Source organism: Phyllobates terribilis, unplaced genomic scaffold (genome assembly GCF_046119375.1).
Source record: "Phyllobates terribilis strain yellow unplaced genomic scaffold, ASM4611937v1 Scaffold_3__8_contigs__length_932513732, whole genome shotgun sequence".
Classification (NCBI taxonomy): domain Eukaryota; kingdom Metazoa; phylum Chordata; class Amphibia; order Anura; family Dendrobatidae; genus Phyllobates; species Phyllobates terribilis.
In genome coordinates this window covers 322,471,773-322,485,710 of record NW_027362763.1, presented here as the reverse complement: position 1 = coordinate 322,485,710, position 13,938 = coordinate 322,471,773, and the positions used below count along the sequence as shown (strand labels likewise).

The 13,938-nt window shown below is 44.2% G+C and overlaps 1 protein-coding gene across 3 annotated transcripts in view; it reads right to left on the bottom strand.

Moving 5' to 3' along the window:
* The window catches only part of LOC141259321 (probable cation-transporting ATPase 13A4), a 308,876-nt gene that overhangs the window by 164,021 nt on the left and 130,917 nt on the right, over positions 1-13,938 (bottom strand). Inside the window, exons 4-6 of one of the 3 annotated variants that reach the window (XM_073675076.1) lie at positions 13,664-13,734; positions 12,949-13,029; positions 619-688 (exon numbers count right to left, since the gene is read on the bottom strand). In XM_073675076.1, the coding sequence (XP_073531177.1) occupies positions 619-688; positions 12,949-13,029; positions 13,664-13,734 (222 nt within the window). The remainder of the gene's footprint in view (positions 1-618; positions 689-12,948; positions 13,030-13,663; positions 13,735-13,938) is intronic. The other 2 variants (XM_073675077.1, XM_073675078.1) reach the window with 2 other exon arrangements.

Sequence of the window (13,938 nt, the reverse complement as noted above, 5' to 3'; positions counted from 1 at the left end):
CTAGACAGCCCAGGAACTTACAGGAACTGGAGGCTTTTTTCCAAGAAGAATGGGCAGCTTTACAATCAGAGAAAATAAAGAACCTCATCCACAACTACCACAAAAGACTTCAAGCTGTCATTGAAGTTAGAGGGGGCAACACACGGTATTAAGAACTGGGATATGTGAACTTTTGATCAACATCATTTGGATGTTTTTGGTTGTCATTAAGATTTAAAAAGAGAAAACACAGTAGTTTGACAATAAATGGCTTCACCCAACCAATAACCATGAGTGGAAAAAAAATTTTTTCTTATCATTCATATTCTCTGAAACAAGGCCAAGAAAGGAAAAATTCTGCATGGGTATTTAAACTTTTGAGCACAACTGTACAAGGGTGTTGTACTCCACCAGGTGAGAGCACATACTCTGTAATTATTTTGTTATTGCTCACAATAATACACTATGGAGTACGCTTCCCAATCTCTTTAACATTATTTTTGGTTTGTGTGCCAAGCATTGGGTATCAATTACCAGTATGGTCAGGGAAACTCATACACCGCCTGGCTTGCTAAAATAAAGGGCAAACTTTTTAGAGAAAAGTGGAATAGCAGGTCAGATGATAGTATGTAACTTAACCTCTTTAAAGAGTAGTTTCCACACCGGGGTAATCTTAACTTCAATGGCATTGGGTCCACAAATAATTCTCCTAGGAAATGAGATACATGAAAAGAATATATAATGAACTTGTAATCAAATATAAAAAAATGGAAATGAGTTAAAAAAAAAAATTTCGGTGAATTGACAATATTCATTATTCAATAATTCAAAGAGGCTACTTAACAGAATTGACGTTAGCAAATTCAGTTAATTAGGACATTTTCAATTAAATAAACATATCTACAGTACAAAGAAAGGAGGAATAACTTACAGCTCTCCACACCAGCAAGTCTGCGGTGCTCGGAGCCGAAACCAAAGGCAAGGCAGTAAATCCACTGTGAGAAAGAGACCAACACTCAGTCTTACTTATAAAAAACGATCCAGTTTATTTCATGAATGAATGATGTAAGACCATATAAAGACACAAATGTTCAGACATCTGGTGCGTTTCAGTGATCACATCTCCTTATTCATAGCTGGTATGAATAAGGAGATGTAAATTTTGAAACATGTCACATGTCTGTATGTGTGTGTCTATGTGTGATCTTATATCATTCATTCATTAAATAAACTGGATCGATTTTAGAAAGAAGGCAGAATGCCGGTCTCTTTCTCACAATGAACATATCTATAAACACATACTGTACAAGAAATGCTTTTCTCACTACAAATGGTATTGTTTTAAGTAATCTAGCGATATAAAATGTATAACTTGGAGAATTTTTGAACTTGACGGACCTGTGTTTTTAAACCTATTTAACTATGTAACTAGGGGAAACAGGGCAAAAACTTAGAACAAGGATGAATCATCATCGCCACACAATAAAAGAAAAAAGAATAGATCTACCTGTAGCCAAGCATTTTTGTTCCCCTGATCACAGCATAAAAGACATGAAATTACTGGTATTAAAAGGTAACTTCAAATCTCAGAGAGAAAGGAGAGTCTCAGAATATAAACTGATGTTGACCTTTAACACTTTCAGAGCAGGAATGAATGTGTTGCATGGATTTATGTCATTCACATCAACTAAGGAACGTGCTCCTAAGACTTCTGAGGCCATCACAACACTGGACCTAGTCATAGGACAATAAAACTTTCACACTCCTTATCTATTAACTGCTAAAATATTTATAGCCAGAACTATTTATCTCTTCCATAATAACTCTGCTTTTCATCACCTGTCTTACCTATTGCATTTTTTGTGTGTCTTATTGTGTATAGATATGTGACTCTTCAGATTTTGTGGTATACTATGCCTGATGAAGAGACCTGAGTAGTCTTGAAAGTTTGCAATTTGTTACCATCTTTTCAGTTTGCCATTAAAAGGTATCAACCACTGAGGACTCTCGGATCTAAAAATATTTTCCTATATACTGGCTAACACGGTACAAGAATATATATTTTCCCTATACTATGCAACTATAAATCCTTAAAATAAAGCAGCACTATACAAAACTGATATAGCAAAAGGGTGCAATCCTCAGGTTACCGTTCCAGTATCCTCCATATACATACAGAAAAAATGGCAGAACTCAAGATGGGAGATAGTGAAAAAACTGTGGACTTTATTCACCCATGTATGTAACTATATAAATATAACTCAAATAGCTCAAATACAGTGGGTAGGGAACGTATTCAGACCCCTTTAAATTTTTCACTCTTTGTTTCATTGCAGCCATTTGGTAAATTCTAAAAAGTAAATTTTTTTCTCATTAAAGTACACGCTGCACCCCATCTTGACTGAAAAAAACAGAAATGTAGAAATTTTTGCAAATTTATTACAAAAGAAAAACTGAAATACCACATGGTCATAAGTATTCAGACCCTTTGCTCAGTATAGAGTAGAAAAACCCTTTTGAGCTAGTATAGCCATGAGTCTTCTTGAGAATGATGCAACAAGTTTTTCACACCTGGATTTGGGGATCCTATGACATTCTTCCTTGCAGATCCTCTCCAGTTCCATCAGGTTGGATGGTGAACGTTGGTGGACAGCCATTTTGAGGTCTCTCCAGAGATGCTCAATTGCGTTTAGGTCAAGGCTCTGGCTGGGCCAATCAAGAATGGTCATAGAGTTGTTCTGAAGCCACTCCTTTGTTATTTTAGCTGTGTGCTTAGGGTCATTGTCTTGTTGGAAGGTGAACCTTTGGCCAAGTCTGAGGTCCAGAGCACTCTTGAAGAGGTTTTCATCCAGGATACCTCTGTACTTGGCCGCATTCATGTTTCCTTCAATTGCAAACAGTCGTCCTGTCCCTGCAGCTGAAAAACACCCCCATAGCATGCTGCTGCCACCATCATGTTTCACTGTTGGGATTGTATTGGGCAGGAAATGAGCAGTGCCTAGTTTTCTCCACACATTGCTCTTAGAATTATCACTAAAAAGTTCTATCTTCGTCTCATCAGACCAGAGAATCTTATTTCTCATAGTTTGGGAGTCCTTCATATGTTTTTGAGCAAACTCTATGAGTGCTTTCATATGTCTTGCACTGAGAAGAGGCTTCCATTGGGCTACTCTGCCACAAAGGCCCGACTGGTGGAGGGCTGCAGTGATAGTTGACTTTGAGGAACTTTCTCCCATCTCCCTACTGCATCTCTGGAGCTCAGCCACTGTGATCTTGGGGTTCTTCTTTACCTCTCTCACTAAGGCTCTTCTCCCATGATTGCACAGTTTGGCTGGATGGCCAAGTCTAGGAAGACTTCTGGTGGTCCCAAACTTCTTTCATTTAAGGATTATGGAGGCTACTGTGCTCTTAGGAACCTTGAGTAAAGCAGAAATTCTTTTGTAACCTTGGCCAGATCTGTGCCAATAAATTTGCAAAAATTTCTACATTTCTGTTTTTTTTTTAAGTCAAGATAGAGTGCAGAGTGGACTTTAATGAGAAAAAAATGAACTTTTTAGAATTTACCAAACTGCTGCAATGAAACAAAGAGTGAAAAATTTAAAGGGGTCTAAATACTTTCTGTGCCCACTGTAAACCGTACTTGCTAACATATGACTCCATGTACCCTGCTTGTGACTTTATTTATGGCCGATTGTGAGGTGTAGATGACGCGCCCCCTGGGCCATGGGGTACTCGGTAGCCGGGTCGTTCCTGTATTGGGGTAGTCACGGTGGCAGTGACCCGGTCCGTGGCCAGGGGCAGTCAAATAAAGCACAGTTAATTGGGGAAATAACGATTTGGGGATAATGTTCGTGACGCCACCCATGGTATGCGGCTATATGGGGCCACCGCTGCGGTGCAGATCCACTGGGGCTGATGGTGATGCAACAAAGATGGTTCAGCTCTCCACGGGCAGAGCTAAGCTCCAGGACAGTATATGGTGATTGCTGAGGTAGATGTTGCTGGTGTAGTGCAAGGCAGGTGATGCAGCAATCAGGCAAGGACACAGTGGGGTCCAGTCTTCAGGTATACTCACAGTTGTCAAGCTGCTCCAGGTTACAATGGCCAGATTATAATTGCCCACGTAGTCCTGTGTCCTCCGGGGATGTGATCCAGCCGACTCTCAGATAGCTTAGAAGCACTTGCACGGGACCCCTTCCTGTGTACCTCTCCAGGTCGTCTCCCTCTGTGCTGGTTCTTGCCCTCCTGCCCTGCGCCTCACACACAGTGTCCCGAGCCAGTGGTTGCGGGCCTTGTTGAGCGATGTCCGGTCTGTCCCCTTTGTCCAATACGGCCACCTTTTCAGTGATTATGTGTGGATTGTGGCTACGGCACATGAAGATACCGCAACTCCGGTTTGCTAGCTGAGCCTTAAAGTACTCCACTAGTCTGGGGCCGGTCCTCTACTGGGGCCTTGATCCCTCCACGATCAGCGTGAACTCAGGCAAATGGGTGGCATCACGCACTTGCCGTGCCCCTAGGATCCCTTCTATCTCTGGAGCGTTTCCCACTGCTCCTGTCTTCTCTCCTCACTCTCCTCCTGCTGGGCCCCTCTCTCTGGGCCCTACTCCTCACTCTCCACTGAACTCCTGCTCCAAGCACTGGAGCCAGGAAAATATACCCTTCTGCACTGCTCTCCTGAGCAGGACTCCCTCTTCTAGATGTTTCTATCTGTCTTTTATACTCTTTCTGTGTGTGCTCCCCTGAACTACTTCCTCCACCCACCTCCTCTACTTAGTTCCACCCTCCTGACAGGGACAGGGACTGTGCTCTCTCTCAGGAGCAATCTCGCCCTTCCTTCAGGAGTGTGTGGGTCCCGGGTAGTGCTCCCTCCATACCTGAGAGTGGGGTACCACACCTCTGGCTGAGATGCAGTACCTCTGTGGTGACTCGACCCGCAGGGGCGCCACATAGACATACATGTGCAGCAGGTGAATCTGTAAAGTTGCCACAATTGCTCTTTATCACAGTATGTCTAGTCACCTCAAGTGAACTTGGGATAGGATTCTTAAAGGAGTGGTCCAAAATTAAAATTTATTTAATCCTTAATGTCAATTTATTTAATGTAATTTTATAATCTCTATTCTATTATACTTTAATTAAAAACTCCCTACTGTTCCTGCTCTACTTTTTTTTGGTACCAACTTCCTGTTTGAAGTGCAAAAGAGTGCATTCTAAGTAGATAATCAGATGAACAGGAAAAGTCCAGAGACCAGCCCCACCTCTGAAAGTGACGTAAGTTTCGGGCAGGGATGGTTTCTACTTTTCCTGCTCACTGGTTATCGCCTTACAATGTTCACTAACAATATGCTCTCTTGCTAGCTCGTCACTTCTCGTCAGAGCCAGTGAGAGTGCGTACTGTCACTGTTCATTAAAAAGAATATTGTACAGTTACAAGATCCTACTGAGCATACGTCAGAATTGACAACTGATGCATGCTCAGTGCAGCAGGGACTAGCCCAAGCCCCTGAAACGGACTTCATTGATGACCATTCATTCCAGTGTGGGGGCAGAGGCTGCAGCAGTGACGGCAACCTCTGCCGCTTGGTGACGTCTCATTTGAGTATACCAGCATGTACTTGGGATTCTCAAATAACACTTGATCAAACAGGAAGTTGGTAAAAAAATAAAGTAGAGTAGAGAGGAAATATTAGGAATTTTTGAATAAAAGTATATTAGAAAAGAGATTAGTTTATTATTACAAATAGATAGACATTTAGGATTAAATCAATGTTAGTTTTGGACTATCCCTTTAAGAGAATAATCCAGAAAGCTGCCTCTAATTTAACAGTGTCTCAATTGGGCTTGATGATGAAGTGGACAAGTAATTGTAATGCCAGTAGTCACTATGCTTTATGTGTGCAGTATCTATGCATCTATGGCTATTGTTAAGTGTGTGACAGACATGTAAATGACATTTGCACAACAAGTGTCACATATGTTAGTGGTGCATGTGCTTTATGCATCCTGAATACAGGTGTCACATGTGGCATGGATCTAATGTGAGGGAATTTCATAAATTTGTAGAATTGGTACAGCTTGTCAGTGGTGCATTCTGCTCTATGTGTGTATTCAGTGTGTGGGTGGCACATGTGGCATATCCCTTCCAGTGTTGCTGAAACTTCTAAATGAGGCTGTAATAGATTTAAGATACAGGAGAACACTAGTTTTTGAGGTCATTTACTTGAGGTCAGTCATAAGCTGATGATTGGACTTGAAAATACGGAAACAGAAGCTCCATAAGTACCAAACATAAGCTGGTATAGAGACACTGGTTTAATTTACATTCATTAATAAATCACATCCCGTTATAAGGTGTGTAAGTCACCTTTTCCGTTGACTTAGAGTGTAACCACCCAAAAGTGTAGAAATCAACTGTGTTTAATTGTCCTAACTAAAGACAGTAGCCCAAATTCATCAAAGTGTTTATAACAGAAATGTGGGTGTGGACCCACTGCGCCACAGGCCGGGCTAACCCTGGAGGGGCGTGACTAAGCAGCTACCTGGTTTTCACTAGAGCCTCTTGTGGTGAGGACAAGCTTGGCTGCAGGAAGTCACCAGGTGTCACTCCAGTGCAGGCCCCAGATCTGCAGCAGCAGACTCACGGGTCAGAGCAGGTATGCGAAGTACAGGAGGATGAGACAGAAGCATAGTCAGTCCAAGTTCGGGGCAGGCAGCACAGGTTCACTATACAAAGCCAGGATCAGGAATGAAGAGGCCAGAAAGAACGGGTAAACGAGTCGGGTCAGTAACAGGAAAGATGAGACAAGAAAACATACTGACTGAATGCTGGAGACGGACAGTAACAGTAACCTAAGTTCAGGCAGGGAACAAGAGGAGGAGCAGCCTAATGTATCTGCCTTGACAGTACCCACTATGCCTTATGCCCCTCCCTGAGGGACCCTCAGGAACAGTGATAGCAGAAGTAGCATGGGGCTTTGCGAATCAATTCAAGACCACCTGACTTGTTTCTGGCATACTGTGAGCTGAACCAGAGATTACAAAGTCCCAAATATCCTTGGCCAGTGAGGGCCACCAGAAGTGATGAGCAATCAGGTCAGTAAATTTGTGTATGCCCACATGGCCAGCTAGCTTGGATTCGTGTCCCCAGGGCAGAATTCTCCTCCTCCTACCTGTAGGAACAAAGGTCTTTCCCAGAGAAATGCTTTTCATGAGGACAGAGGCAGCTTCAACAATCCTGGCAGCGTCGATGATGTGCTGTGACTCTTCTACAGAATACGTCACATCAAAGGATCGAGACAGAGTGCTTGCTTTGACATTCTTCTCCGCAGGACTTAAGTGCAACTCAAAGTCAAAACAAGTGAAGAAGAGTGCCCACCTAGCTTGACAAGATTTGAACCATTGGGTGGACTGTAAAAAGGTCAAATTCTTATTGTCCATGTATATTATTACCATAGAGCTGGCACCCTCCAGTAGATGTCACCATTCATCGAGTGCCATCTTAATGGCAAGAAGCTCACAATCCCCGATAGTACAGTTTTGCTTGCCTGCAAAAACAGTTTAGAGAAGAAATCACAAGAGTCAGACTTCCCTGAATCAGCTCTTTGCAGGAGAGCTACCCCAGCACTGATAGAGAAAGCATCTACCTCCAAGAGAAACTGTTTGTTAGGATCGGGGTGCCGCAACACTGGAGCTCTCACAAAAGGCCTCTTTCAAATGCTGGAAGACCGACATGGCCAACTCAGGCCAGACACTGGCATCATCTCCCTTCTTGGTTAAGGTGGATATAGGTACCATGAGGCGCGAGAAATGTGGAATAAATTGTCTGTAGAAGTTAGTGAAACCCATTAGCTGCTAGGTGGCCTGCAAGCCTTGAGTGCAAGGCCAGGTGAGAACAGCAGAAACCTTTTCAGGATGCATTTCAAGAACTTGGCCGGAAACAATTTAGCCAAGAAAAGACAAGGAGGATTTTTTGAAGACACATTTGGACAACTTGGCAAAAAAAATGTTCTCTTGAAGATGCTGCAGAACCTGATAGACATGTCTTTCGTGGGTAGGTAGATCAGGGAGAAAATCAGGATATTGTCCACATACACGACCACGGAAACGTAGAGGAAATCGCAGAAAATGCCGATGAATTCCTGAAACATGCCAAGAGCATTGCACAGACCAAAGGGCATAACCAGATACTCGTAGTGACCATCACGGGTATTAAAGGCTGTTTTCCATTTATTGCCCTTACAAATATGAATCAAGTTGTAAACCTCATGCAAATCCAATTTGGTGAAAATCCTTACTCCATGGATTTTGTCAAATAGTTCAGAAATCAAAGGCAGGGATATCTGTTCTTTGTATTGATTTTGTTAAGACCTCAATAATCAATACAGGGACATTGGGAACCATCGTTCTTAGTTACAAAAAAGAACCCAGCATTGGCAAGAAAAGAGCACTTACAGATGAATCCCTTGCCTAAGTTCTTTCGGATGTACTCAGACATGGCCCGAGTCTCAGGTAGTGATAGAGAATACACCCGGCCCCAGGTTGGAGGGGTACCTAACTGGAGATCGTTGGGACAATCGTAGGACCTATGAGGTGGCAAGACCTCTGCCTTCTTCTCACAAAAGACATTTGCAAAGGTGTGATAATAGGTGGGCAGAGAACAAAGGTTCGAAGACATGGAAGATCAAGACTTGGACTTGACCTTGGCAAGGCAATTGGACGCACAATCCAGTCCCCACTGAATAAACTCACCAGTGGACCAGTCAACAACCAAAGTGTGTACGCACCGGCACGGAAGACGCAGAAGAATGGAGTTCACAGATTTAGGAGGTATATAGAACAAAATCTTTTCGGAATGCAGGACTCCAATATGCAACGTGACTGGCAGTGTGATACATCAAGTAGGTTCTGCCAGTAGTTGTCTGTCAACAGAGGCAATAGAGAGAGGATGATCAAGCTATTGTGTAGGCAGCTGAAGTTGAAAAAGCAGATCCCGATGGATGAAATTGGCAGTGAAACTGGATTATAAATGGGCTGCCACAGAGACCTCTCTCCCTAAACCAAGGTTACCTCTGTCACTAGTTTTGCGGAGCAATCTTTCTCACCTATGGTGGGCTCTCGTACCAACCCTAGTTGCTGGAGTTTTCCCAGTCTCATTGGGCACTAATGAACATAATGCCTTTTGCCCTCACAGTACATGCACATGTTGTCTCGATACCTTTGCTGTCGCTCTTGTATAGAGAGTTTGGTTCACTCTATCTGCAATGGCTCAATGGCAGGGGGTGTGGCTTGAGGCAGAAAGGGGTGCTGGAAGATTGGGGTGAGCCTGTGTGTTCTTTTGATGCAAGAGGATTCTTGAGCCTATCCCAGAGCCTGCTCGTGGAAACGGGGATCAATCCTATTAGCCAGGTGTATAAGGGCATCCAGGGTAGCTAGTAGATCTCTGCCTACTAATTCATCCTTGATATGGCCAGACAGAACCTGCCAGAAGATCGCCACCAGGACTTCTTCATTCCCGGCTCCGAAGCCAGTGAACGAAAGTGTAAAGCATACTGAGCCATGGTGTCGGCGCCTTGTCTCAAAGTCAGCAGTGATGAGGACACTGAGGAAGTGCAGCCTGGTTCCTCAAACACCACTCAGAACATCTCCAGGAATCTCCCTAAATCGCGGGACCCTGGACCTCCATGCTCCCAAATAGGATTTGTTTGTGCCAGGGGTTTTCCTGACAGCAATGAAACCATAAAGGCAATCTTGGCCTGGTCTAAAGCAAAAGAGGGGCATGGGGAGTGAAGTGGGTCTCGCACTGGTTTATGAAGCAGCAGCTCTCCTTGGGGTCTCCATTGTAGCAGAACGTAAGTGGAGGCTGGAGCTTAGCTGCTCCATCTGGAGCCTTAGATGGCTCTTTTTGACAACAAATAGACCCAGAGGAGGGATAGCCTGTCATGATTGGAGAGCAAGACAGGGTGGAAATGGAGATGAACAGATCCTGCAGCTGAGTTACCACCACCGAAACAGCTTACATCAGCTGGTCTTGATGCTCATGCTGAGAGCGAATATCCTCATGCTGGATTTATACGTTAGATTTGAACTCTTTGGTGCCCGATTGGTCAATGGGGTCAATGGCCTGAACTTACTGTGACGTTGGTGGATGTGGACCCACTGCATCACAAACCATGCTTACCCTGGAGCGGCATTACTGAGCGATTACCTGGTTTTGGCTATAGCCTCTTGTGGTGAAGATAAGCTTGGTTGTAGATAGTTGCCAGGTGTCATTCCAGGGCAGTCCCTGGACCTGGATCATCTGAACCATGGGTCAGAGCAGGTATGCAAAGTACAGAAGGGCAAGACAGAAGTGTACTTAGATGGTCCGAGGTTGGGGCAGGCAGCCCGTGTCCACTATTTAAAGCCGGGGTCAGGAATGAAGAGGTCAAATAGAACGGTTAAACGAGCTGGGTCAGTATTAGGTAAGATGAGACAAGAAAACACACTGACTAAATGCTGGAGACGGACAGGAACAGGAAGCTAAGTTCAGTCAGGGATCAAGAGGAGGAGCAGCCTAATATATCTGCTGCTGATGAAAGGCTGAGGAAACCAAACCCTTCAGGACAAAGCAGGGTTAAATTCCTGCATGATCTGGTCACGCCTCCCTATAGCCAGGTAGAGACAGCATGGATAGGCAGCAGAGTTGGAAGTGCTACATGAGGACTCAGTGCAGTGGCCAGACACAGGAAGGAGCAGAGCAGTAACGCAGTGAGTAGCACGGAGCTGGGAACGTGTGTGAGTTGCTTGTTTAATTAATGATGAGCTGTACTTTATGCCACCAATCTTACTCCAATCGCTGACTGGAGTAAGATTTGTGGCTACGCACACAGAGTTGAACACTCTGATTTCAATGCACGCCCTCAACAAGACTGACTTGAATAATGCTGGTCATGATAAATCAGGGCCTTTGAGTATTGTGCCTCTCCATGAGTACTGCTATGTTTGTGTGCCTCACTGAAGACGAACCACTATATTCATCTACCACATGGAAGTGTTTATCTGCTTGTGCATCTTTAGAGAGCAATTAGTTTACAAACTATGTCTGTACCCAGTATTGTCTTTCTGTGCCTAATAACTGGCCACTATACACAAGTCACTGCTTTAGTACACTGTGTACATTCAGCAGTGTGCTCCCTCAGTCACTTATAAGTGACTATGTGCCCATGATAAGGAACTAGCAGCGTTTTGGATGCAGCGTATTTAAGCTACGTCCAAAACGATGCATTCAATCATGCAGTTAAATCTGCATGTATTTGTGGCGCCCCTGAGGGTTCAGTCGCTACAGAGGTACTGCACCTCACCCACAGGTGTGGTATCTCCTTCTCTCAGGTAAGGATGGAGTACTGCCCAGGACCCCAACACCTGCACTGAACACTACACTACTCCAGGCCGGCTGGAAGGGCGATATGCACTGTGTGTGCTGCCCCGTCCCTGGCTGGAGTGGGGGGAACCAAAGATAGGGGGAACCATGTAGTGGGTGTGGGTGGAGGATGTAGTTCAGGGGAGCACTTTAAATAGAGTTTATAAAGGGAGGCCATCTTGATAAGAGGGTCTTTGGTTTTGGTCAGTCAGTGAGATGAGGAGAGGAGTAGTCGGGGAGCAGAGTCTCTTTAGGAGCTCTGCTCCGGAGTGGGGCTTAGGAACAGAGGCCCAGGAGGGGAGCAGAGGAGTAAGGCTCCAGTAAGGCAAGGGATCCCAGGGGTATGGAAGGAGCAGGAAGCCACCTGTACACCCGAATCTGCCAAGTGTCAGAGGGATCAGGCCGCAAGAGGGGAACCAGTCCCCGGCCTGGCGGAGTACTTCAGATCTCAGCTAGAAAACCGGAGGCTTCTGCACTTTCAGGGAGCAGTCGCCGTCATCCCACTTAAAGTCACCGAAAAGGGCACCCAGTAGGTCCGGGAACTCCACGTTGCCCAGACGGATCACAGAAGTACCCGTTCGGGACTTTCTTGGGAGGCGCAGGGCAGGAGGGAGAAGACCCAGCGCGAGAAGTCAGTCTAGTGAGGAACACACAGAAAGCGGGGTCCTGTCAAGTGCTCCTGATCTATCTGAGAAAGTGCTGAACCCCCTTTCTGGCAGACGCAGTGCGTCGCGGGAGGCTGACACCCGTACTGTGTACCTGAGGAACTCTAACAGAACTGTGAGTAAAACTCGGATGACTGCACCCACCGCCTTTGACCGTTATTTCCTCCGTGCTGTGTCTCCTGCACCACAAACCCCAGCAACATCACTTACCATCAATATCTACACTGCCCTGAGGCCTGCTCCACCTGTGGGGAGCCGTTCCATCCCAGCAGCCCTATCAACTGCCTCAGAGGTCTGCAAGCAGCGCTGGTACAAATTAACAGACACCACAGGTGGCGTCATGAACAATCCACAAATCCCATATAAACAATTTCCCTCCTTTTGTTGACCGCCCTGGGCCACGGACTGGGCTGCAGCCGCCATGACATATATGTCTCATCCCCCAGCATCTAAAGGCCCGGCTGACGAGTACCCCATTGCCCTGGGGGCACGTCATCTCCACTGAACACTGTGGATTTATTGCATCCAATACATTCTATTGTGGAAATTTCTGTTTCAGAGACTGGTGTCTGCGTAACAGAAAATGACATGTTTCAGCCTCGGGTGAGTTTAAGCAGCGTTAAATAGAAGCACAGTGGGTATGGGATTTCTATAAATCCATCCACTGTGCTTGTATCATAGAATGCAGCATTTTGGACACAGTGCAGATGAGCAGCGTCCAAAACGCTTCTATTCCTGATCGTGGGCACATACACTTACAGTTCCACCTGATAGGTACATTACACTATCAATGTTGTACTATGACATACATTGAAACTCAGTAATAAAAAGTGATCTTGTAGCACATATTGTGCTAAGTATATCTGTTTCATTGGATGAGTGTATTGAAAACAAACTTCATACCTTAAGTTTTGTTCCTCTTTACTTAAACCCGATCCAAATCTTAAGTGAATCTGTGAACAAGAGTAAATATCTTCCAATGTCCTAAAAATAACATTATAATAATGTAATCATCATAGAATGAGAGATCTTCTAAAGAGTATAAAAGAACACAATAATGGGCAATAGAAAACAATTTTTCTTATCACATTTTCTTGACTTATTTAGAAAGCATCTAATGGTGCTAGTGTGCACAGGTATCATTTAGCGTCAAATGATTATAAACTGGTACATAGACAGATTGTAAATCTATGTAGGACTAGATCAGTTTTTTTTCTAGCACATTAACGTGACTATGGGTGTCGGATCTCCATCACAATGTTCTGTGTTCAGAGAAAGGTGGCTGCACATACGCTGCTCCCTCCATTTTAGTCTATAGGCGAGATGAAAACAGCTAAGCAAGTATGCTGCTTAGACAAGTGGACCCACACATTTCTGTTCTAAAGCATCTGTGCGATATATAGGGGAGCGACAGAGAAGACACCCAAGGACTGACAGCTATCTATCACTGGTCCAAGTAGATAAAAATAATCAAACACATCATTATTTTTACGTTATATTTAAAAATCAAGGAAAAGTAGAAAAAAGCTTTAATACATTTTTGTAGTTTGCAATGTATAAAATCTGATCATAGAAAATTAAGTTAATGATGTTAGAATTCATTAATCTTTCCACATACCCAGCTTTTTGGAAGCGTTTTTCTTGATGAAGCCAGACATACTTTATTTTCTGCACCCAAATGCATCTAACCTGTTACAACAAAGGTGTATAACATTACAATGCAGCACAATGGACAAAGTGCTAATATAGTTATATTTTATCTGTTGGTTTGTAAAAGGGTATTACCCAAATCTAAAGTTTCCCCCTATCGAAATGATTTCCAATAACTACTGATTGCTGGGGTTCAAAATGCTGGGAACCCCAGCGATTCAGAGAATGAGGCCATGAATTTTT